The following is a 24,628-nucleotide window of genomic DNA, read 5'->3' as shown; positions in this document are numbered from 1 at the left end:
CACTGGTCACAGGTTTGCAGCAGGCTCCAGGAAAGAGCACCTAAATTGTGTGCAGAAAGCCATCAGCATCGAGGACTGATAAAAGGTCAAATGTGTTAATTAAATATGTGTTTATCTCTGTCTGGAGTCAATGGGGCAGATTCTGGGATGGAAGGAAGGAAAAATCAGTGTCTGCGTGATGCAGGGCAGCTGTCGTTAGAGGCTGAGCTGTCTCACTGGTGTTTTAGGCAATAAGCCACTGTGTGGCTATTTCTGCCTCTGTCTCTGGGAAGATCTTGTTATCGTGGAGCAGGGCGGCCCCTCGGCAATTCCTGTAGTAAATCTGATGTGAGGCGATAGGTAAAGCCAGGCAGCGCCGTGGCTCCTGCAGATGGGCCTTGCTCTTAGCAGCGCATAGGCATTTTTAAATTTTTTTTCTTTCCAGAATGTTGCAGGGGAGCACCTTTCTGAATTTTAATTCTTGTAAAACCAGGCCTGAGGGACAGCACAGCATTGGCCAGACCTGGCTGTGGTGGCAGCTTGGCAGGAAAACCGGTTTGTAGCGACTCAGGGGTGAGATTTCAACAAATATAACAAGAAATGTTGCAGCTGACAAAAGGTAATGCTAAAGAAGCGTGAGCACAGCTTGGTGTACGGGCACACAAGGCAGGACCTGCCAGCGCTTCGCTTGGCTCTGGCTGTGCCTGCCGCTGCCCGGAGGGCGGGAAAGCGGCTACTTTATGTGTCCCGAACGAAACTGGATTAAAAGCAGGCAATGCAGCAAGTGAAACAAGCAGCTTAATCTGAACCTTGCTACGCTGAGGTAGCCAGAGCATCCCAGTGGGATTTCATTTCGTTCTCCTTTTGGTTTGCAAGGGGAAGTGGCAAGATTTTCTGCTACTGCAGATTAGCAATTTTCTACCAAGGCAGTAAAGTCCTTAACAGAGCTGGCTTTCTGCTGCTTTATGAACGAGGGAGAATATGAGGAAAAGGAGTTCAGGGAGAAGGAACAGGAGAGGGGGGAAACAAAGGAAGGAGCAAGCAAAAACTCGTTTTCTGTTGGATTTGCTTTGCACTGAATACCAGAACAAGTACATGTGAAAGATTTCACTGCCGAGAGAGGGAGGGAGAAAGGAGCAAGGTCTCCCCTGCTGGGATGCACTTTCAACTTTCTATTAGCAAATCTGCAGTAAAGGCTTTTCCCAGCTATAATGTGAATTAGTGGAGTGCTCAGACACCCTTTCAGTCTAGCCGCATCCCTAAATGTTACGGAGTTGCCTGCGAAATCGCGCAGAAGGGCTTGCAGCACCTTGGCAGCGGGACTGCCCCTCTGCTGAGCTGCTGTCATCCCCTGCGAGCACTCTCAGCCTGCGTGTTGGTGTAAACAGCCTCTGTTGCTTAAGATAATATTTATCATTGTTCATTTGTGCTTGAGATAGTTATAGATATTTAGAGATACTGCTGGGAAGGCAGAAATGCCTCGTGCTTGCATCACTTCTATTTGCTAAAGAAGATGGGCTTTGCTCAGATGGCAGCCAGAGCCATGGGTGCTGCGGGTGGGTACCCATAGGAAACTCGTGCTCTGGTACTGGGGAGATCATTGATGAAGTCTTGGAGCCGTAGCAGCATCTCGAGAACACCAAGGGGATGTGGGACATTGCTCCCATCCCGTCTCTTGCAAAATAGTGCTTCTAAGTAGCAAAAAAATAGAGGAGTTTGGGGAACTATGCCCTAAAATGCTTATCTAATCCTTGGGACAAACTTAGCAGGTAACAGGCCCTGTCCAGCCTGTGCTGGTCAAGAGAAAAAACGCCTTGAACTAATTTTGGTGATTATTCCGCCCTGTGAAGTGTAATTAATTTGAGGGTCCAGGGGGTTTATTCTCTCATCAAGTCCAATTTGGTGCTTCCGCTAGCGGCAGAGGTCGCGGAAGGGGGAGCGAGCCCCCCGTGCTTCAGACAGCGTCAAGCTGGGAGCAGCACTGAGTGCTTGGGAAGGCAGAAGCAGGGTTGGGAAAGAACTGTGGCAGGCTGGAAGAAGGGTTGGAAAATTGCCCTTTTTTTTTTTTTTTATTTAAAAAAAAAAAAGTAGGTGCTAACTGCAACACAGAGCTGCATAAATACGGAGGGAGCAACGGGCTCTGCCGTAACGACCTGGGGCTTCCGATGCTTCGTGAAGCAAAGATGTGTCAACAGCATTGCTCTTTTGTGAAAAACACAGATGTCGCATCGGGCTGGATGAACAGTTGTGCACGAGAGGCACGAAGCTCCCTGTGCGCTTGACGCTCCCAAGGTTATAGCTGGAATAGTCTCCTGTTTGTCCACAGCTTCCTTGGAAGCTAAATACTGCCACGGCAATCTGGTTATTTCCTAATGTGGATGAGCAACGGTGCTGCAGGACTCTGACCTATGAGAAAAGCTGAAACAAAGTGGGGCTGAACCTGTGCATGTCGTGCGAACAGAAGACGAAATACCAGGCTAGTGTTGCTGCCTTAGCCATCAAGAAAGAGCGCTGGATGGTAGCGGTCACAAAGAACCCGACTAGGTTCTCTGCAACAGCGTCTGTTGGTGGGGATGATCACCAGTTGGGAAAGGCAGCGCTGAAGTTTTGGGGGACCCACAGCGTCAGAGGGAGGCAGCTGAGCCAGTCTGTGTGCAAGGGAGAGGGCCTCAGCGCGCTGCGTGGAGGCTGAGCCGAGATTCGGAGCGGTGCCCGTGGCCGCATGGGAGCGAGCGGTCTGTATCCAATTAAAAATTGGAGCAGCTCCTCTGCATGGACTGAGGAAGAGCTTTTCTTCTCCCTGAAGCGGTGCGCTGGTGGGCAAGGACACTGCTGGGAAGGAGCAAGAGGCAGCTCAGCTCACCCCTGCCTCCATCTGCAAAGCTGTGGGCTGTATAAATGTGTTTTATTGCTTGAAGTGGTGAGACTGAAATGTGCTGCCCGCCACAAAAGCAGACGACTGCAAGCACTTAATGCAGCACCCAGAGTCTGAGAGCCTTGCTGGTAAAATGCTTAAAATGTGGTAATAAGGGAATTTCCACCGAGCCTGTGCCGAGGGAGAGGGGCTGCAGTTGCAATGAGCCGCTGGGGTTACTGCGTGGGCAGAGATGTCGCTATGCGCAAAGAAATACCTCTTCCTTGTTTAACTTGCTGCGTGGACGTGGTGAGCACAGGGCTCTTTATGAAATGCTTATTTAATGGCAGATTAGGCAGGATGGTAAAATCCAAGGTTGGGAGGTTTCCCTTGAGCACAGGATGCTCGGCAGAAGGATGTGGGCTGCTCATCAAAAAATGAGTCTCTGGAGAGCTCCCAAGGGCGTGGGAAGGAGAAGGGAGCCATAACCCAGCTCCGCTGCTCCCCTCCGTCCTTGTCCTGCGACGGATGGAGGAGCGGAGCCAGCTCTCGCGCTGGGCTAGCTCTTCAAATAACTTCCACTAAGCCAAATGGGCTGCCAAGCACAGGCCGGATTTTGCTGGCTTTTGTTTTTAAGTGTCCCCAGCTGCATGGCCCCTGGGTGCCAGCACAAAGCCACTTTCCTGAGCGCCGTGTCCCAGCACGACACTCGAACACAAGAAGCGTGGGGACTTTGCCAGCTGATCCCCCCTCCCTCTCCTGCCCTCACCTCCACTGGGACGAGGCGGCTGCAGGTTGGTGGCCGTGGTGGGCTCCAGCTTGCTCACAGGGCTCTGGTAGCTCCTGGTGTGGGTAAGATGGCTGGTGGCATCCCCAAAAGAAGGGCTTTGTCCAGGCACGATGAGGCAGCCTGGGGCAGGATGGGAGCAGCCCTGCAGCTCTGCTTCACCCCGGCTCACTGAGCCAGGGCAGACCCGTGGAGTGCCCTGGCATCCAGGCAAGAGCTTTGGACTTTGGACCGATGCCGGCTTGTGCTGGGAAAACTGTTCCTGGTATCAGCCGGGCAGAGGAACCGAGATGGGATCCTCCCCATTTCCATCTGCTCTTGGAAGCAAAGCTGAGGTTTTGGGGCAAGTGCATCCCTGGAGGGTGCTGTGAGCTGGCCTGGTGAGATCCTGCTGCTGGGAGACTGGGAGGGCATGCGAAAAGCTGTGGTTGCTGAGCTGGTGGCGGACCTGTGCCCACCGCTGCTGCCGACCCAACACCCGCCAGGTATTTTTTTTACTGTGAAATTCAGAGGTCTGGCTGCCGGGGCGGAAAGGGCTGCGGCATTACCAAAATGCTGCTCCAACGGGGGCTGCGCAGTTGCAGACACTGCTTTTAGATGATCCATCACCAAATTCAGCATCCAACTCCCCCTTATTGCCCTAGGAGGAACTTGTAGATCCCATCTACAATGGGATCAGCCGTTGCAGATCCTGCTTTGGGGACAAGATCTCTCTTACAGGAGTGCCCGTTTCTCGTCATCCTCATGAAGAAAGCCTGGAGCCATGATTGAGCATGACATGTCAAATCCCAGCCCTGAAACAGAGGGCCCTGTACTGAAAGGGCAGGAGGTGCAGCCAACCCACCAAACCCTAAAACGAGCAGTGCTAAAATGACCTCCAAAATGTGATTTTTCTGCCCTTGCTCGGCTGCTTGCTCCCTAGGGGGTAACCCAGGGCTGGGCCACCCTGGCACAGGTTGTGGGATTTATCCTGTCCCCTCCCGCCAGCCCGGGCGTCCCACCCCACGAGGGGCTGTGGGTGCATCCATGCATGGGCAGGTCACCCCAGCCGGTAACTCAGCACCTAGCATGGGGAAACCCCAGCACGGAGGTTGTCTGTGTCGGTGGGGTTTGCTGCCCATCTCTGGGACTATGCAACCCTTAATTGCATGATCCCATGCTGTTTTGTTAATGTGAGCCCTTGCCCATGAGCATCCTGGTTGGCTGGCAGTCACTATTCAGTATTTTGTGTTTTTTTCCACTATTTTATTCAAGTTTGGTTTTTTTTTTCAGCAGCTATTCAATATTTTTTCTTCATTGTTCCATATGTGGCCCCAAGTTTTCCTTACTGCACACTAGTCCAACCCTTCTCTGAGGACCATTTCCCCATGGCCTTTCCTCCATCCACCATCACCGGGGCAGCCAAGAGCTTCTCAGGCTTCTAATGACTCTCCCCAATGCCCCTCTGAGGAGAACACCACCGTGAGCTCCATTTCACAGGTGGAACCTGAGAGATTTAGGGGAAAAACTGGCCACAGCTTCTGGATACCTGCTGTGGGAGGTGAGGGTCTGGGCTGCCTGCCCAGAGGCATGAGGGTGCCCGGGGCACAGCTCCTTGAGTCCTCTGCCATTGGCGCTGGCTCAGCAGTTTGGCAAGTGCCGTCCTGCGTGGCTGACGGGCTGTGGGGGCCACTGTGGGGCTGTGATGGCGGCTGGGGACCGTGATGGCCGTTGGAGGCCGTAATGGCGGCCGGGGACCGTGATGGCGCCTCGACCTCTTGAGGCGACGACGGGCGGGGCGGAGCCACGGGGCGCGCTGAGGGCGGGGCCAGGGCAAACCCCGCCCCCTCGCCCGAAAGGGGCGTGGCGCGGGGAGGGGCTCGGCGCGGTGACGTCACCGGCGCGCTGATTTGCATACGGCGTGCGTGCCGCTGGGTGGGCGGGCGGTCGCGCCGGAGGTGGCGGATCCAAGATGGCGCCGTGCGGACGTGTCCGGAGCCGCTGCCCGGGCCCCGCGCTCCTCTTGCTCCTGGCGCTGGCGGCGCGGCCGGCGGCGGGCGGCCCTGCTGCCGCGGGCCCCGGCGGTGGTGCCGGCGGCCTGGCCTTAGCGGGGCAGGCGGTGGGGCCGGGCGCGGCGGGCCCGCGAGGACCCCGCGGCGGCGGCGGCGGCTCGGGCAGCGGGTGGAAGCTGTCGGAGGAGGCGGTGTGCCGGGAGGACGTGGTGCGGCTCTGCTCCAAGCACAGCTGGGCCAACAACCTCGCCGTCCTCGAGTGCCTGCAGGACGTCCGCGAGGTGAGGGCCGGGCGCCGCGCCGGGCCGGGCCTACCCGCGGCGGCGAACAAAGAGCGGGGCTCCGCGCCGCCCGCGCCCCTCGGCCCCGCCGCCGCCGCTCCTCAGCGGAGCGAGCGCGGCCCGGGCCGCCCTTCCTTATTTACCTCAGGGTTTTTCTTTGAAAAAGCGCCGTTTGCCTGCAGGCCGGCGCCGGCCGCGCTTCCCGCGCTGCTGCTCCCCCGCCCGCTGCGGGGCTTCGTGTGAGGGGAGCGGGCCGGCTCGGGGAGCCGCCTGCGGGGCAGGGGCCCGGGAGAGGAGCCTCTCTCCCGCCGGCACCCCGCCTTATTTGTAGCCCTGCCGCCCTAGCAGCGCCCTCCTGGGAGGGAGAGGGCTCGGCGGGATGGCTTTGTTTTGGCTTTGGTGCCTTACAGGGTTGTTCGCTTTCAGAGGTGTGGGGAGAGTCCTGCCCGCCTGGTGCTGAGGACGGGCGCCCTGCTGGCAGCAGCACTGACCCGAGAAGGCGCCTTTTTTTTTTTTTTTTTTTTCCCAGGTTCAGATTCCCACCTTCACATAGAGCTCAGCTGCAGAGGTGGTTGATTTCCAGTGCTCACTTATGCATGTACGGAACTAGATATATACAATCGTTAGATATGGCTTAGTTTATGCCAGGAGGCTGGCTGGGCAATGTGTCGTTCCCAAACATCTGTCGTGAGTGGTTTAAGTCTAACTCAAGAAAAAACTGAGTTGCCACCTCAGAGTCTGTTCTAGCCCCATCTTTTCATTCATTCCTTGGTGGTTCTTGCTCAGTTTGAAGAAGCCTTTGGGGGAAGTATCTTTGGTGAGATGATTTGGTGTTGAGGGCTGTTTGGTTCTTGGCTTCTCTGCTGTGAAGTCCAGGAATGTCAGGCTGTGTGAGTTTTAATGGTGTTTTATCAAGTAGAAATGCAGTCAGGAAAAAACCTGTGCTTGTTTCTCATCCGTTATTACAGAGACAGCAGATGGCAGTGACTTAATGGTTACTCTCATCAAGGGGATTCTTGAACCAGTAACTGTCAGTGATTACTTCCTGGTTTAAAATCCAAAAATAATTTCTATTTTTTTGTCTAACTTCATGTTTTAATTTTGGAAGAGGTAGTTTAGTGAGACACTCATGGCAAACTTTTTAAATGAGTCCTGATGCAACATCTATCACAGTTATAAAATGCTCTGTTATTTGCTTTATGAATAACTCATTCTTTACCGTTTCTTCCACCTGTCTGGGACCTTTTGGACCCCCTGGTAGGGAGGCACCGTCTCTGAGACAATCTCAGAAGCTGCGCTTACAGGCAGTGGCTCGCAAGCTACCAGCCTGCCAAAAAGGCAAGCTCTTGTTCCTTTCTTTACAGTTGTGTGGCCCCTCCCTTCTCTTTTCATAGTTCCAGTGCTTATTGTTTTTCTGCCATTTTAGTGAGGTGGACCTTTTTATCGTCTAGTTTATCAGCTTTCTGCTGGAATAGTTCTGTCATTTTACCAAGCTAAACACAGAGGAGGGGTGAGGGCAGGGCTAGGGCACAGGGATGTGCAGGGAGAAGCAAAAGATGAAGGGATGCTTCGCGTCACACTTTATTTGCAGCAAGTACAAGCCCTTATGTTGATTCTGCATATCTCATGAGAACTCCACTGTCTTTTGAATGTTATGTCTTGCTTGTGGTTTTCCTTTTCCCCTTTCAAAGCCTGCCTTGATGTTTGCTGGCTGTTGGTCTTGTCTAGCTGTAATGCTGTCTGATATCCAGTGCTGAAGGTGAATTTTTCCCTGAGGTGACATGCCAGGCATCGATAGGACATCTTGGGGTCATTTTGGATTGAGTTTTCTCTCCGAAGGTGCTTGTTTGCAGCTTTGTCCTTATTTGTCTGTCAGCCTGTAAAGAGCACTGGCAGCTGGTCTTAGGCTCAACAGTTCGCCTGCCATAGCACGGATGTGACAGGCTGTATCCTGACATAAAAATGACTTCCCAGAGTGCTGCTATGAGAAATTAATTAAAATAACTGACTGCTGTCTATCCCTACTGTTTAACTCTTGATATTTAGACTCCGAGTAAAAGTTGTGAGTTGTAAACATTGGGTGGCACATTGGGTGATAGGGAATGGGGTCAGATGTTGTCTCAGACGTTTCCTTTGCATTGGAGGTGACAGCAGAGGAAATCAGTGACATATTAGCTGTTACTGTTGTTGATGTAATTTTGAATTTTGACCCTAGAGCATTTGACAGCTTGTTTGGACAATATCAGAAAAGTGACAATTACATTTTAAAATGGGTGGGGAACTAGTCTAAGTCATACAAGCCCATTTCAAAAAAGTTGGGCTATAGTAAATGGAAGATTTGGGGGAGTTGCTGTATGTGTGGTAGCATCAGTGAGGACAGTATTTGGACACTGCTTCACTACAGGTAACAGGTAAGATTTTTAGATGCAATTAGGCTGCAGAAGCAGCCTTTTTTCCATAGGTGTTTAAGATGATCTTACTTTTCTCATAGAAATGTTCCTCTAAAGTGGAGGAGCTTTCCGTTTGAAACTAGGAGCGTTACTGTTAAGATTATCCATTGATTTTTCTTCTTAGTGTAGTGCAGAAAAGCTAGGGCACTTTTAAATTTGAATAACCACAGGAAACAACTACTTGAGACCTTCCTTTTGAGTCCATAAAGTATAGAGAAAACAAAAGATGTGCTTGTTTTGTTAGCCAGTGTGAACGTGATCGCATTATTTCAGTATCATCTGCTGATTTGTTAGCGTGGATGTCTTTAAAGTAAGTCCTCCCTTGCTTTTGCTGGGTAGTTCTCCTGTATCTAAAGAAACAGGAGTGTTGAGTCTGTGGTTGACTGGTACAGGAGCCTAGCTTGTAGGGTGAATGATGAGAGAAGCTGTTTAACACTAATATTCAGTAAAGAATAGTTTGAAACAAAAGAAAAGTGTAAAACAAAAAAACAAACACAAACCCCCAAATCATAAATTTTAAAGTTTTGGTTTTAAGAGGTTACTTGTAGACTGTCAGTTTAAAGTGTTGTCAACACAGATATTTAAGCACTGCGTATTTTTAGAACTCTTTAAAACAAAAAAAAAAATCAGACCTCTAGACTGATATCAAATACTTTACCACTGATTTTCCAAGTCAATGAAATGCTTAATTGATGTGCTGTAGAGTCTGCTTCTGCAGATACAGAACTCTTCTGCATTTCAGGTTGTTCAACTGTTTGAAAGATAGAAATCAAGGGACAATTGTGCTTTTCTGCTCTCCTTTCATAGTAGAAGAAAGGGAAGGATGCTCCTTAATTGGAGGAGGTAGTGGTCAGAGCTAGTCAGCTTAAACATCTTTGACTATAATCAGAAAATAAGATCAAACACCTGTTTCGGTGCATTTTCCAGGTGAATTAATTTCCTTCTAGTTAAAATTATTTGTGCACTGGATATGTTACTGTTTTGAGTCACTTAAATTTTGTCATCAATGTTTTAATTGTTATCCAAATAACTTTATGCCAGGATATAAAAAGAGTAGAACAGAGTGGTGTATACTTCTGTTTTTCAAAAATGTGTTTTAAAGTGCTTTTTTCTGAAATGATTCTGGTTGCTAGCCTGTTTCTAGAGAGACTTCAGAGCTTGCACTTCACTCAACATAGAGTGCAGCCGTTAAGCCCTTTTTTATGAGCTGCCTATTAAAGTAATTTTCATGGAGTTATAGTATAAATAAACCCATGAAATATTAATATATTTGCTAGGTAAAAAATTTTGCATGATTAATGATGATTTGCATTTAAAGCATGACTGAGCTGTTGAATTTGAGGTAGGAAACATTAGCAGGTATGAAAATATCTTAACCAGTGTCGCTCTCTTATCTGGCTTATTAGTGGAGCATAATTTTACTGTTAAAACATACCTTAGATCTGATTAATCAGTGAATTAACTTGATGTCCTAATTGTTGAGCTTTACTTGCATTGCACTTGTAAAGATTGTGTAATATTTACAGCATTATATCTAGCTATATAACGCTAATGCATTATAGGCTAAATAATTTTTCTGAGATCAAATGGTCGTGGCTAAGTTGGGCCTAGAGATCAAAGTTTTGGCCTCCTGCTACTTCCTTTATCCTGAATGGTTCCGTTTCTTTGGTAGCACCTTTATTGCACGGACAGTATAATTGAGCCTGAATGCTCTGCTTTCTGGAAAAAGTAAGGCTCTCTTAATGTTGAGGATTGCGTTAAGAACAAAACAAGTTAATCTTAAAGCTCTGTATTTTAAGAATAGTATTTTTCCTGTTATTTCAGATGCATAGTCAGTGTAAAAGGCCAGAAAATTCATTTGATGTGAGTTACAGACTAGGAAGCATGTAACATTTGGTGGATTGGGAACTGGCACGTTTCTTCCATGTAAATGTTTTATTCCTCACTCTGTATGTACCTCATCTCCTCCTTAAGTGGCCTGATAAAATAGTGCCAGTGAAATTACCTAAGTTTTAAAATTATAGATGGAAAAGGGAAACCAGATGGTAATGCATGCTTGGAGTCTGCATCTCTGGTGGTAATACTTTAGTTGTAGGAAAAGTCGTGTGTGCTCAATCTGCTTTCGTGGTAAAGGGATTGGAGATGTGAAGGCTCCCCTGAAGCTTTTTGGTTGCATTGAGGAGGATAAGTGTCATCTGTCACGGTAGGTCCCCCCCCCCGTAATTTATTGAGTTGAAGGGCGAAGGTTTTGTTTTGACTCAACATGGCGACATTATCTCATATTTGAGCACTTATGTTATTTCCATCTCTCATAGCTTTCCCATGCACAAGTGGAGGCTGGCATTTAAAGTACCTTTTTTGAGATGTCTGGGCTGTGGCAGCAAATGACTGTTTACCTGTCCAGAGCTGTAAATAATTGAGGGCTGTGGATTAAACATAGCACAGGGGTGGGCTAGTTTTTAGGAAATGCAAATAGTGAAGACACTGTTTACTGAATTGGCCATCTTCTTCGGTGCTTGTAGTTTGATTTTGTCCCACAAAACCTCCAGGCATTCTCCCTGGCTCTCAGGTGAGCTCTTTTGAATGGAAACTGCCTGTTTCTCAGGGTGGTAAGTGTGTAGTTGTGGGATGGAGGCTGTTCTGGTTCTCTAATCATCACTATTGCAAAGGAGTAGCCAGTTAGTATTCCGATGATGCTCTTACAGTGCCTACAGCATTATCATCTGCTTCAGATATCAACACGCAAAGGGATTTTTTTTTTTTAAAGGCAATGATCAGAAACCTGGAAAATGTACCTTAAGCCTTGCCAAGGGCTTTGCTTATGCTCTCCCTTGTTTCTAAGGCATATCTGTACCGGGCATGGGAGTTTAAAACCTCTTACCTCCTTAAGAAAAGAAAGAAAAAAAAGAAAACAAAAACAAACAAAAAAACAAAAAAAAAAAAGGAGAATTCTTACCCGTAGTTGAAGTTGAGCTAACTTAAGTAAGTGTTGCAATTTTAAGAGGTTGAGTTAGTTAGTGGGCTGTAACTGGATGCTAGACTCTGTGTGAGTTGAAGCCTGTGCATCTCTAGTAGAAATTTCCAGGTACCATTCTGTCTCAAACTGAATTTAATGAAGAATTTATAGTGGTTTGTGGCAGATGCAAATTAATTTGAATAGTCAAGCTGGTCCCTCCTGCTTCTAAAATTTATAGAACAGAAGATGGATCTATCAAAGTCAATGAAAGGGAATGGTTGGACCTAGGAGGAAGGGATTGAGATGATTAAGTTTTGAAAAAACATGAGCAACAACAAAAGAAAATGATGGAGACAAGGCTGGAACACAATCTGAAGCTTTTTTTCCTGAGGCTTGGCTTCTTAACTGAGATTAGCCACACTTTTGTTCTGAAGTTCTCTTGTTTTTCCCTGTGTTCAGATAGCGTAAGCCAAATTTCCTCCTGGGTTTTATAGTTAAGTCTTAAAGTAAAATTCTAAATACACTTTAAAAGTCTGATTTGTGTTCGGGTTACTTACTTTGGCATCAGCCTTTGGCTTCATCTCAGGATGCAGCAGTATTTAAAAATACCCTTTTCATCTTACTAAAGCCGCGTCTGAGCTGACTAGAGGGGAAGGTGGTCTCTCCTGCGAGGCCCTGGCCTTCCTGTCCTGTGAATGCAGCATTAGGCACAGGTTCTTACTTCTTCGTATCTGTAGTGATCTTAACAGTCGCTGCACTTCTGCTTATCTGAGAGAGTTATTTGTGGGTTTTTTGGGGGGTGTGTGGGGTTTTGTTTTTAGTTTTATGCTGTTCTTGGCAGTTACTTCTGGTAACTGGTTATGCATCAGTTTGGCCTGCGACGTTTGGCTTAATAAAAGGGATTATCTTAGAGTCTGCGTCCTCTAGTGAGCTGGCACTGCTGGCCTGCTGCAGCTCTGAATACCGAGGAAAACAGGAAGGGAAATGCAAGGGGAGAAGTAAAGTTTGATGCAGGCTGCGCAGTCTGAGCTTGGCTCAGGTTGAACTGAGAAAGCAGTGTCATGCAGAGGTCCGGTTGTGGGGAGGTGATTTACTGAGCCAAATAGCTGAATATATTGAAAAGCAAAGACTCAGCCAGTTGTGACAGTAGACCGGTACAGCTAGATTGTGTTTTCCCTGCTTGCATCCTCTCCTCCCTCATACTGGAGGAAAGGAGATCTCTCTAGCTCTGGTGCTGCTTTGGGTTGTCACAGTTGGAACGGAATGATTCAAGGAAAGATTATTCTAGGCAAATTATGTGCTATCTTTATTTTCTATTATAGAGATAATGGCTAGATGTTCTTTATAGTGTAGCTTTCCGACATGCGAGCACCACTTTCTCGGCAGACTCTGCTTGCTTTGGTCTTTGGAAACCAGTGTATGCTTACTTTTGAAAAAGCTTTGCAGTTATTCTTCCTAATAATAAACCCCAAAGAACTGGATGAATAAAAGGTCTAGGTAATTGCCGTTTTATTTGAAATCTTGCCTCAAAATAGTTTTTTTGATCTTCTGGCTAATTTAGTTTTAAGGTCTGTGAAGTTGGTTGCTATGGTGCTAAAAAATTCCAGTTCTGTTGATCATTTTTTGTCATCATGGGATATTTTCAGTTTCTGGATGTTCAGTTTATCAGTATCCTTAGCAGCGTGTTAGGTGAGGGGCAGAGATCCTCCCTTCCCCAGGTACCAGCTTGTAGCGTAATTGCAACTTCTCTTCGTCAAGACAGTATATGAAAACCCATACTGTTCTACTCGTGAGCAGAGGTGGCATTCATAAAAGCTGTGTCCTGGCGCGCTGCTGTCTGAACGTCTGCAGCTCCGAGCTGAGGAATTTCTTTCAGGAGTTAGAGAGGTGTCTGTTTTCTCCCTGCTGTCTTTTTTGGGGTGTAGTGCCTGAGTTTATTTTATTTTTTTTTTTTCCTCTGGATAAGTGTATCTTGTAGCTCTTAACAGCTTCGTGAGCTTAGATTTCATGTGTTTGCATTAGAGTGCATTACTTGGTTGTAATGTCTAAAATTTTGCCTTAACTCGAACTGTCCATTTGATGTCTTTATCATTGTCAGTGCTGTGGCTTAAGATTAATGGTACGCATCTAAGATCTCTTTTGCCAGGTAACAACACGGGGACGAATGAATGTTAATCATGCAGAACAGGAATGTTTATTTGCTGCATTTGTTATTATTTGCATCTTTGCCTGAAACAATGCATAAGAACAGCTGAGGTGACAAAAAGGTAGTATTTAATGTAATAAGTATTCATGATTTCTCTACATACCTGAAGTATTTTACTCTTTTGCAGTCAGTGGTAGAACTGTGTGCTCTTCTGTGAAAAACTTTTAGTTTCCTTGTTTGATTCTCAGGATTTTTGAGTCTCTTCTAGAGAACACAGCTGGTTATGTTGATGTAACTAAGTACTTAGATGTAACAGGGTAGGTTAATAACAAATAGCTATTCCAGTCCTGCTATGCAAAATCATTCAGGCAAATGTGCTGTCTTTTGTTTAAAAAATAATGCCTAGCTTAATCTGGTGGCAAGTTTGCTGTCTAGATCTCTTGAATTTTAATAGGAAGCTCACCAGCCTTCATCATGCTCAGTAGTTTGCTAATTGAGACTTTCTTTTCTAAGAGTGTCCTGTTAGTGTAGGGTAAAATACTTTCCACCAAGTGAACTGCAAAACAAACTCGGCGGAGCATGCATTCTTTTAAATGTTGAAGTAATTGCCCTACAAAAAGTTTTGATAGAATTAAAAAAAAAAAAACTACCCACAAAAAACCCCCTTGAAAAAAAACCCTGCTTGGCTTGTAGACTTTCTGTAACAGTCCAGGCTTGATTTGAGCTGAGTCAACTTTTGTTACACTGTTCTCAGCTGAGTTGAAATAAGATCTGAAGAAGCTTACAGTAAGCTCTTTCATAAGCAAAAAATCAATTTGATAGTGTCAGTGTCTGTGTGGCCTATCTACATATGCCATAAAATCGGAAAAACTAACCACCTTCAAGTAAAAGCACTGCAACACCAGAGTTGTCATAATTGATGACATGAATTGTTCATGAGACTGCAATTCTTCAAGCATGTTCATGGTGATGTAAACAAATCAATATCAATGGGATCCTCTTACTGTTGAATTCAGACAGGCTAGTCAAAATCTGGTCTCCATTGACAGAAGGTTCTGAGTAAATGCAGGTGGAGAGAACTGTTGACCGTGAGTTTTATTTGTCAAGCAGTTTATATTGCTACTCTCATATGACATTGTGTTGACCCTGCTGCTTTTTTTGATGGTTACTTTTGAACTGATGCTACGAGCACTGTGTTTTTGGTGCTTCAATATTTGAGACATGTGAGGGGTGAGGTGCTGGGTCTGTCACTGTAACACAGCTATTCAAATTCATCTTACCTTACTGAAGTCTGTAGAGTCAACGCTGCGTAAGCAACAAATATGCTGATGCAGTCTGTCTTGCTGCCAGTCTTCAAACGAAAGGTTCGGTCTGCTTTTCAGTAACGTAAGTATGTTGCAGGTGGCGTCATTAAAGAGGTGTGGAAAAGTCTGTGTGTTACAGTTGGCAACCAGAACTGCGTTCTTAATGAGTAGTGCAGAACAACATACAGGAAAATTTTTTTAGTCGGCATGGAGATGGAGAAACTAAAGTGTGCTGTAAAGTGTGGTTTGAATGGGAGATTTCTTGCGGCAACCTTAGTGATCCATTTTTTCTGCTTAAAACAGCGAGATGAAGTTTCTGCAAGCCCTGCTGAATCCTGCCTGAAAAGCAGACATACCAGGTCAATGTTTACTGGAGGGAAGTACAGGTTAGAAAATACTTAACAGCAGTCGCTGCTGGAAAACACAGAGCCGTTTGAGTCACTATCTGCAGCAGAAGTCAAAGATCTTGTGAATGTAGTAACATCACTAACTTTTTTAACTGAAGGCTTCCAGGCAGCCATCAGCAGCTATCTTCACTTATTTTGTTTCTGATTAGTTGTATGAAGCAACATTATATTTTAAAGCTGAAAAAGAAAAAACTGAAACACTGGTTTATGGTGTAAGTTTTCCTTGTGTTTTTATTAAACTGTGTGCTGGAATGGGTCTCCCATGGCAAATGCTCGTCCTGTCTCTAGGAATCCCAATGATAACAGATAACAGCATCATCTGGGAAGGTGTGGTACTAGGGAACATACTTTTCCCTCAACTGAATTAGAGCTCTAAATGTCTGTGCTTGTTCTCATGTTATTCTTAATAGACTTAACTAGAAATATATGTACAAAGTAGTAGTTGTAGGAGGGATGTGATTCTGCACTTTCCTCGCAGAACACAAACAAAGCCTTGCTGTGTTTCATATTTTTGCTTCGTGACCTTTGCGTTAGCAGGCACCGAACATATGGTGAACCATCACGGATAATACTCTCATCTCTGACTGCAGGCATAGCGGCAGTGTATAGGGCAGACTTACGTGCAATGATGCAGAGTTTGTTCTAGCTCAGGTGCTCGGCGGTGTGGCTGGAGCTTGTCCACATCAAACCCCTTTCATGTGCTTTGGGGCTACATTGGCTTCCTTTCTATGAGCAGCTCACTGGTGAGGCCTACACAAAAGGGAAAAGCATACGGTAAGCCACAAACTACAGGGTTTTTTGTTTCCCTCCCCTCCTCCAGGCATTTTTGAACTCTTCCAGCCTCCTGTTGTATAAAACCGTAGTCTAAACTTGTTCTGCTAGGGGAAGTGCTGATGGAATTTAAATTCTTCTCTTTGTATGTAAGCTCTTCGCAAAGTAATTTCCCCAAATACTTTCCTCCCTTGAGACATTCCAGTGAAATCCATCATGACTTTGTGATGCCCTCAAAGATTATTTAATAAATGTTGTCTTCTAATGTCTATTGTACTCACTAGGGTTCACAGTATCTTAAACTTAGAATACTTGCAAAAGGCATTTCCTGAGAACTTTCTAAGAATATTGGAGAGCTCAGGTAGGCTGTGTGGTGTTGGGATACAGTTGGGAGGAGTATTGAACCTGGATTTCCCTGTTGTATAGTTAAAAGAGAAGATGAGAATCAGTGCTCCAGTCACTTTACCTGCTGATTGTTGGCTTACCACAGATGTATTATCCAGTGTGTTGTCTGAAGTGGCTTAGGGCCAATGGAAATGGGCAAAACCCTTCCTATAGCTTAGAGTTGTGCTTCATTAATAACTTTAAATAACATGGCAGCATGTTATTGCCATCTTAAAGTGATCTTTGGTCTGTTGGTAGATGGAGTTTGATCTCTGACTGGAATCACTTCTGCATTACCTAGTGGGACCACTAATTTGGAATTGGGATTCTGTTTTGGAGATCAAAGTTTTGGCTTGGGGAAAAAAAAAAAAGCCCCTCTGTGAACCTAATATTGAGCCATTCAAGTAGAATGGTAAAAAAAGATGTTAAGAGCAAGATAGTAGAGTAGCTTATAGCTGGTTAGATATTAAAATACTTGAAAACCTCTGTATATCTTAAAAACTTTATTGCCTCAAGTTTAAGGCGGAGTATTATTTCATATACCTTGATTATTCTGATCTTAAATTGGGCCAGACGAGTCTTTCCCAACTGAACTTTTGTTCTCAGGAACCATTTAAAATAAACTTGTGGAGGCTGGCTGATATTACAGTTCACTGCCTTGGGAACCATGTTACTGAAAGTACTTCTGAACAGCCCTTTTGGGGTTTGGCATGGTTTTCCTTAAGTTCTTTGTATGTTGCATGCTTTTCGTAGCATTAAAAGCTATAAAATGAAGTGAATCAAGAGGCCATCTTTGAAAGGTATCTAAAATAATGCCTCAGAGCTGTCAAAACATTGCAGATGAGTAAAATTTGGGCAGTGCGAGTACAGTGCTGTTTGTTTCCATATTTACAGAGCTCATTGTTTTGCCCTCTGTAAGTTCATCAGTTTGGGTCCTATCCCTTGGTAGCACTATTTTGGGTATGTTTTACTACATGATCAGACATAAATCCAGGAATTCAGTAGTGAGATTCCTTCTGTGTACACTGGTGAGTCTGAAAGTATATGGACAGGTGAGCCACGTGGGTTGTCAGTAGATGAGCATCTTTATAGGAAGAGACTGGGAAAGATGGAGAGTTGAACAGCACAGCCACTTTCCCAGTCATGAAACCACCTGGAAATGAAGGGAAGCACAACGACATCAGGGTTATCCTCTCTGCTTGTAGAAGCTGATGTGCAGAAGCTGAGAGGATCCAGTCTCAGGCAGGCAGTGCTCTTTGCCACTGTTTCCCAGCTGGGACTCTAACTTCTCATGGGACACTAGAGCAGTAGGCTTGTGTTGAGCATCTGGGCATGTAGCCATCCTTAATAGTCAAGGCGGACACTCTTCTTGGTGGTGGGTTTTGTTTGTTTGTTTGTTTTGGGTTTTTTGTTGTGTTTTTTTAACATGGAATCTTTTATATCCCTTGTTATTCAAATATCAAATGAAAGCTACGCTAGCCAAATCATCTTAATTAAGTCCTTCCAGGGCAAGGTACAGGAACTATTATTCTAGCTTGCTTGTGTGTGGAAAGTACTTATTTTCCTAGAAGTAGACTAATATTCCATGATACTGATAAAATCACAGATTTGGTCTGATGACAGCGAATACAGTAGCTGGAAAGAATGATTGATTTCACAGAGAAGCAAATAAGAGTTTTCTATCAGAATCTCTTCTTGGATCGCATGGCATATTGCTGGGATTTTGACTGTGGAAGTATTTATCTTGAAGTTCCGATGTTTTTGGTTGGATGTGGTAACAGTAGAAAGATGCTGCCTTTCTCTGGAAGAGGTAGGTACATGATCAGGTGAATCTTCCAGAATAACAGTGACTTGGAAAGGACAGAAATCCTTTCTATCCTGGTGTTCCAGGTAGGGGTAGTTGTTAGTGGCCACCTTAGTAAAGCATATCTCATGTCTTGTTCTGAGGACTGCTATAGCTCTGGTGCAAGGGGGAGAAGAACTTCTTCCACATCAGTTGCCATTCCTGTAGTTACCCCCATGGATATGCCCTTAATTTGCAGCCTTGTCTGTTTTTTTTTGTCTTACTGGGTTGCTCACATTTGTTCTTTTCCTTGTCTGGCTGTCCAAGCTGAAAAAGGTACTGTAAATCTGACAGGTATCCTGTAAATCTGAGAGGTATCTGAGGTTGATGACATCTTGGACTGGACCTGGATGAGAACCTGTGTTAATGATCCTGTGTCATTTTGGGACCTGTGGTTAAAATAACTCTGCTTTGGTTTCCTCAGCTACAGTACTTGGCAACAGTAGAATAGTATACAGCCTGAAAGCGTGGGCAAAACAGCGAGTCTGTCTCGGTGCCTTGAATAGAGGTGAGGTTTGGGTTGTTTTGTTTTGTTTTTTCTTTTCAGCATTACATGTTCCATAACAGTTAAGCTTTGCCTGTATAATCTTGGGAATGAGTAGCATCTCTTAATGGTGAGCAAATGACATATTTTTTTTTAAATTAGTCTCTCACATGAATGAGAGATAGCTATGTTTGTCCTTCCTTTAAAAAAAAAAAAAAAGAACATGTTTAACATTTATCGGCAAGACTTGCTGTATCAAAAGATAACAGTGCACTGGGCATAGATCTGAGTGACTTGGTGTTTCACATCCTTTCTTACTGTCTATTGCCAGCTCTAATCCATGGAAAGTGCTTTGTGAAAAATATGGAAGAGTTTCTTTTGCCTGTAGCATCTCAGTCTTAAAAACATTGTGTGGGATTGAAATGCTGCCTCATCCTTCTTCTGGAGCAAATCTGTGACTTGTTTTAGTCCAAAAGGAATTCTAGGACTAACAGCAACATGCTATTTCTGTACCAAAATGCCTGAGGCTCTTGACAAAGAGAAGTCTGGTCTGGAGTAGGATATTACTGCCCTGAAGATCTTATTTGTTCTTAGATTTGATATTCACGTGCCTGGTAAATACTCAGGATTTGATTGCCCTAGGCAGTCATCCTGCACAAAAACTGGAACTCCTCCTTTTAATGTGACACAGACCCTGGGAGCAGCTGTGGAGGAGGGAAGGGCACAGGCGGCTTGTCCTCACATTCTCTAGACTATGTGTCTTGCCAAGTTTCTCACACATATTTATGAAGTAGCATGTAATCTGCAACAAGCTGTGGATCTGCTTGAGAGTGTAAGAACCTGGGGTGCGTGTGTGGTGAATACCCTTCGAGACTTCGGGAATATTGCAGCGCTCCGTCTTGCCCTTGGCCGTAAGACTGTGGACGCAGTTGGGTAGTTTTATCAATGAAACTTGCCGCTTGCTGTTGAGGAGAAAGTGCTCATTGAGGAAAACGCCAGATAAAAGTTATCAAAGTAACCCTTGCTCCCTGGAGAGCTGCCAGCGGACTGGAGAGGAAGGCCTATTGGTCACACTTGCATTTGAAAAACATGACATAACATAATATGAAGCAGTTCAGGATGAAGGGAGCAGGGTGACTGCACTTCTAGCCCCTCAGGCTTGCTTTGTGTTCAGAGCTTGGTTACTTGCATAGGGTGTGTGGGATCTAAATGTAAAATTAAGTTTAATAGCTTTAGATCTTGGCATGTGTCGGGCTTGTCCAAGCTTAACTAAATTGAGTGCAGAACTAAAATGATGCATATCTCTTACATGGATGTGTCATAGTTGACTGCTTGTTACCTGTGTGATTGGGGCCTAATTTTTTTTAAGGTGTTTGAATTTTTACAAAATGTCCTACTGAACCTAAGCTAAAATTTTCTTTCTGAAGTGTTTAACAAATTTTGAGTAATCTGTTGTTTTTTTGTTTTTGTTTTTAAAAAAGACTCCCCAGTTGACTTCATTTAGACTGACCATTTACTTAGTGTTGAGGAACCCATGTCCCAAATGGTGATTTTTAGTGAGCGTTTCAAATAGTTTATGCTATAAATTTGGGGCAATGCTATAGCAGATAAGAGAGGCAGTGGCTCTGTCTGTGGAATGGCATGAAGGGGCACGTTAGCCCATCTGACCGAGCAGCGAGGTCTACAGCAGGTGGGGAATATATGCTAGAGGTATGTAAACAGCTACAGCTGAATCACTGTGTGAGGATTCGGGGTTTCCCTTTTCCCATAAGGGGAAACAGCTTTAGCTTGGATTTCTTTATTAGCAGTCTTTTTCTTCTGTTTATGGCATAAGCTGGCCTGTCTGGTCACTCATTCAGAAATGTTCCAACGTAACAGTTTCTGGAGGAGGCAGTCAGCACTTCTCCCCTGGGACTGAATTCTCTAGGTCAAGCAGTTTGCTTTCAGTGTAGCTTTCAAGTACTGGATGCAACTGTTGCACCGTAAGATCTTACTGCAGTGGGTTTGCCTCATGGTGGCTGAAGTTGTAAGTCAAGACCCTTTGGAGGAGCTTGATACTGAAGTCGGGACAAGAAAATATTTCGGTTCCATGTAATAGAAATAGGGCAAAGACTTGGTGAGGCCTTGATGGGAAAAGATATCCATACTATGGGAGACTGGGCTTAAGGGGGTTAAAATTGTGCACCTGTGGCACATGGCTGTGTAGATGAATTCAGATTAGATATCTAGGGAGACTAATGGAAACATGTTTTAATGAACCCTGGCTAATTACTCTGTTAAGTTCTTGATCAATCCCCAGGAGACCTCAAACTGCTTGCAGATCATTTTTTAAAAAACCCTACTCTCTATATATTTTAAATCTTCTGCATATAATCAAAACAACTGCAGGCACTTGGTTTGTAGAGTTCTGGTTCACCAGAGCTTTATATATTTGGAGGCCATCTGTAAATTAAAGCTGAAAACTTCAGCACTTCCAAAAGTACTCATTGTGAATTTTTGATCGGAAGTGCAGATGAATAAATGGGCTTGAGAGAGCAGATAGTAGGAGAGAACGTGAGTTTTTGGAATAATCTTTGCTATAAGTGTGTTGAAATGTAATGGGACAATTAGTTGTGTTGCTTTAATGTGGTCTGTTTTTTGCTTTGGGGTTGGAACCTGATTCACATGCTTGGTGTAGACCAGACAAGGCAGATGTATGTAGTTTTCTAAAAGAGGAAAGAGTTCTTGTAAATACTTGCTGGTGTATATATGTTCTTAAAGTGACCTATATAAGGACCACCTCTTATGTTTTCTCCAGAATATTGTGTATGAATTTCAGTGGACTCAGCATTAATATTAAATAAAAATGTTAGGCAGGCAGCCTTACCCTGAAGGGATAAAGTACCGTCTTTAAATTGGTTCATGTTAAGGAAGTTGGAATATGTTTAGTCTTTTCTGATTGAGCTAATAAGCAAAACTGTATTGCGTGTTCATAGTTCATCACTGCATGTGTGTGCAAATGGATAATGAATGCAGAACCAAGACTAGGAAAGGTAACCCTTCAGCTGACAACCTGCAACACCATCTTCTTGAGTTTTGTTTCATGAATTCTTTGCAGTATTCAGCGAGAAGTGCCAAGTCTGTCAGACAGATGGCTTTTATTCTTGTGTATATTCAACCCATTGCAGCTTCTGGTCTCCATTGGTAGCAGCACTGATTGTATCAATGGAAGAGTATCTGTGCAACCTGCTTTGACTTGCATAGCGAGGGAATGATGATGCATATGAAGGCTTTAGGCAGCCTGTCAGATGCATTAATGCTGTGCCACTTGAAGGCTTGCCCTCTTCCTATACCTCCATGGCAAAGGGGTATGAGAAGAAGCATGTGTCTTGTAAAAAGAAAGTTAGGAGCCTAGTGGTCTCATTAAGGGAATCCCAAGTAGAGCATTCTCTGTATAAATGAACATCAGGTTGTGCTAACTTAAAAACTCCCACAAACCCCAAGTTGTAGGTCTTGCCGAAGATTATAAACCCTCACTGACTCCCACTGAAATGATTTAGTGGTTAATGGGCCGACTGAACACTTTGCCCGGGAGCTTTTCAGAATTGAAACTGGGAGGCAGTTAAAGGAGCTGGTTCCCGAGGTATGAGCAGTCTGCTTAAAAGCTTTTTTATTAGACCCCAAAAATTTGTTAACTCTGGTAGAAGCCTTGAGAGGGATGTTGTCACTCACAGCTAGAGAAACCAGAGCCCAGCTGGGTCTTCAGTTTTGTAAGAGAGAAGTCCCTGGAGCAGGCAGTTAGCAAACAGGGTTAAGAGATGACATGGAAATCATGGGACTTCTTGAGGCAGAATCCAGCTCTTTCCCCTCTTACAGAAAACCGAACACACCCTTTCCATAAATTTGAGATCCTCTATCCTGTGCTATCTGAAAGCAGCAGTTGCATAATGTTGTGTTAGCATACTGTTTCCTTGAAGTTTTCAGAAAGATCACAAGATTGAAAAATAGCCAACAAACTTTCTTCTCCATATTCCTTCAGAAATGAGTGGGAAAGTTGGAATTTTATGCTTTAGTGTAATTGTAGAGTTTGCTTTCCTTGCTCTCTTATCTTCCATTTAATGCTGTTGCTTTTGTGCCTAACTCTTGTCTGCTTTGTTTCATTGTTGATACAGCCCTTGTTTAAAAAAGGAAAAAAATCCCTGTTATGTTATCAAGAGATTGTTCAAGCATGACTAGAGATAAAATTAACTAGCAAGTCAGTGCTGTGTGCTCTGAGGAGTGGCTTCAGATGATGGCTTACATTCCCATACTAAAAATGACCTTAGGCAGTGATCTAAAAAGACAGAGGTGGGCAAGGGATATCGACTGGAGTGGAACTTTTCATCCAGTGGTGGATAGAAAAGGACAAAATCTAAACTTACCAGCAGGTCAGTGGAAGACGGCTTTTTTTTTTATATGCAGAAGTCTAACAAATAATTATTTGCCAATTATCACTCTTCAGTGCTTTCCATGCTCATACAAGGCATAGCCAATCTGGCTTGCAGCCTTTACAGAGCCTTTACTGAACAGCCTCAGTAAATGATTGTAATCACAATGATTCTTTCCTGCAATCTTGTAGTCTCTGGCAAGAAGGTGGGGATCAAATATGGACAGGGTTTCTAACTGCTGGGCTTACTGATTCTTTTTTTTTTTTTTTGTTAATACCCTTTTCACCTAGGTTCTTCTGGTGCTGCTAAAGGAAAGGAAACTGCTGTACAGCTGTGGATCATATCAAAGCTTTCAAATATACTGGCAAATCTTTTGAGAATAGGCAAACACATTCTGTAGCTTTACTGCAGTGAATTCCTTGTGCAGATCCCATGTACTGGCTGAAGGATTTTTTTCCCTGTGTAATTTAGTGTCTGCTTGGATTTCCAGTGGCACGGCTGCACTGGTGAAAAATCATGTGTCTGGTTGATGTCATCCTAAGAAACAGGTAGAAAAGGCCATAGCCATTCAGACTCCCTAGGAGCAAAAGTGATGAGTTAACACAGTAATAGTACTGGGTTTTCATCCTTTACTGCTTAATTTTTTTGTAGTTCCCTGGCTAATAACATAATTGAATTTTAAGTTTTCCTCAACCTCTTAGGTACTTAAAACAAATGCCTTTTTTTTTTAATGGGTCAGTTACTGGCAATTGTATTAATTGATGTAAGTATTATTAAAGAGGCAACACAGCTGGTGGTCCACAGCTTCGTATATTGATGGTTGTGTTCAGAAATCTGCTTAATTCTGTGTTAAAATCGGATGTCTGGATGTGTTGCTGTACACAGACTCCTTTGTGGGCTGTCTGCAAGTAGTTCAAAAGCTGTTGCTTCTTAAAAATCAAAGAGAACCTTGCAGCCAGCGGAGCTGATATAAAATCCTTTTCTTGATCTCACAGAAGCTTTACATTCTCCTGCAAGGATATCCTGGACCACATCTTTGGAGCTTTACTTCATTCAACTAGAATGTGTTTACATGAAATGCTTTCTTTGCTGTTGCAGGCTTACGAGGAGCCTCCTGTGCTATGGCTTGTTTCTGTGTGCTTAGTTACGACGGTTGAGTTGCTTGCAGGACTGAGCTGTGAACTGAATTGCTGATTGAGCTGGAGGTTGCAGGGTAGACCCAAACCTTTGGTCAGCCATTAGCTTGAGCAGTGCAGCTCCTCAAACAGTTGCATTTGCGACGGCGTTCAAGGTGCCAGCGTGAACAGAGAGCTGGAGATTGATAGGGGATGTGTAAAGAGTGGAGCAGGGTGGATCCTTAAGCCCAGTTTGAACTGCCACACTTCAGCTTGCTTGGTCTCCAGGGTGGCAGGCAAGATCTAGCAAGTCCCACAGGCGAAATGGTAAAGGTGGGCAAGACTTCTTAAACTAGTCTCTCTCACTTAAGAGCGCCTGTTAAAGCACGAAAGATGTGCATGAAGTTTAACATCTGGAAGTCTTAAATCAAGTCCATTGCCTATGACTTTGCAATAACAACAGAAAATTG

At 44.6% G+C, this 24,628-nt stretch overlaps 1 protein-coding gene across 1 annotated transcript in view; it reads left to right on the top strand.

Moving 5' to 3' along the window:
• Positions 1-5,571: 5,571 nt before the first annotated feature.
• GLG1 (golgi glycoprotein 1) overlaps positions 5,572-24,628 on the top strand; it is a gene marked incomplete at its 5' end in the record, with an annotated part of 90,047 nt that continues 70,990 nt past the window's right edge. Inside the window, one exon of the mRNA XM_082320927.1 lies at positions 5,572-5,892. Coding sequence (XP_082177053.1) covers positions 5,572-5,892 — 321 coding nt within the window. The remainder of the gene's footprint in view (positions 5,893-24,628) is intronic.

The sequence above is a fragment of the Platalea leucorodia genome (genome assembly GCF_965183815.1).
Source record: "Platalea leucorodia genome assembly, chromosome: 8".
Taxonomy (NCBI): Eukaryota; Metazoa; Chordata; class Aves; order Pelecaniformes; family Threskiornithidae; genus Platalea; species Platalea leucorodia.
The sequence above is the reverse complement of the archived record's forward strand: the minus strand, read 5'-3'. Positions and strand labels throughout refer to the sequence as shown.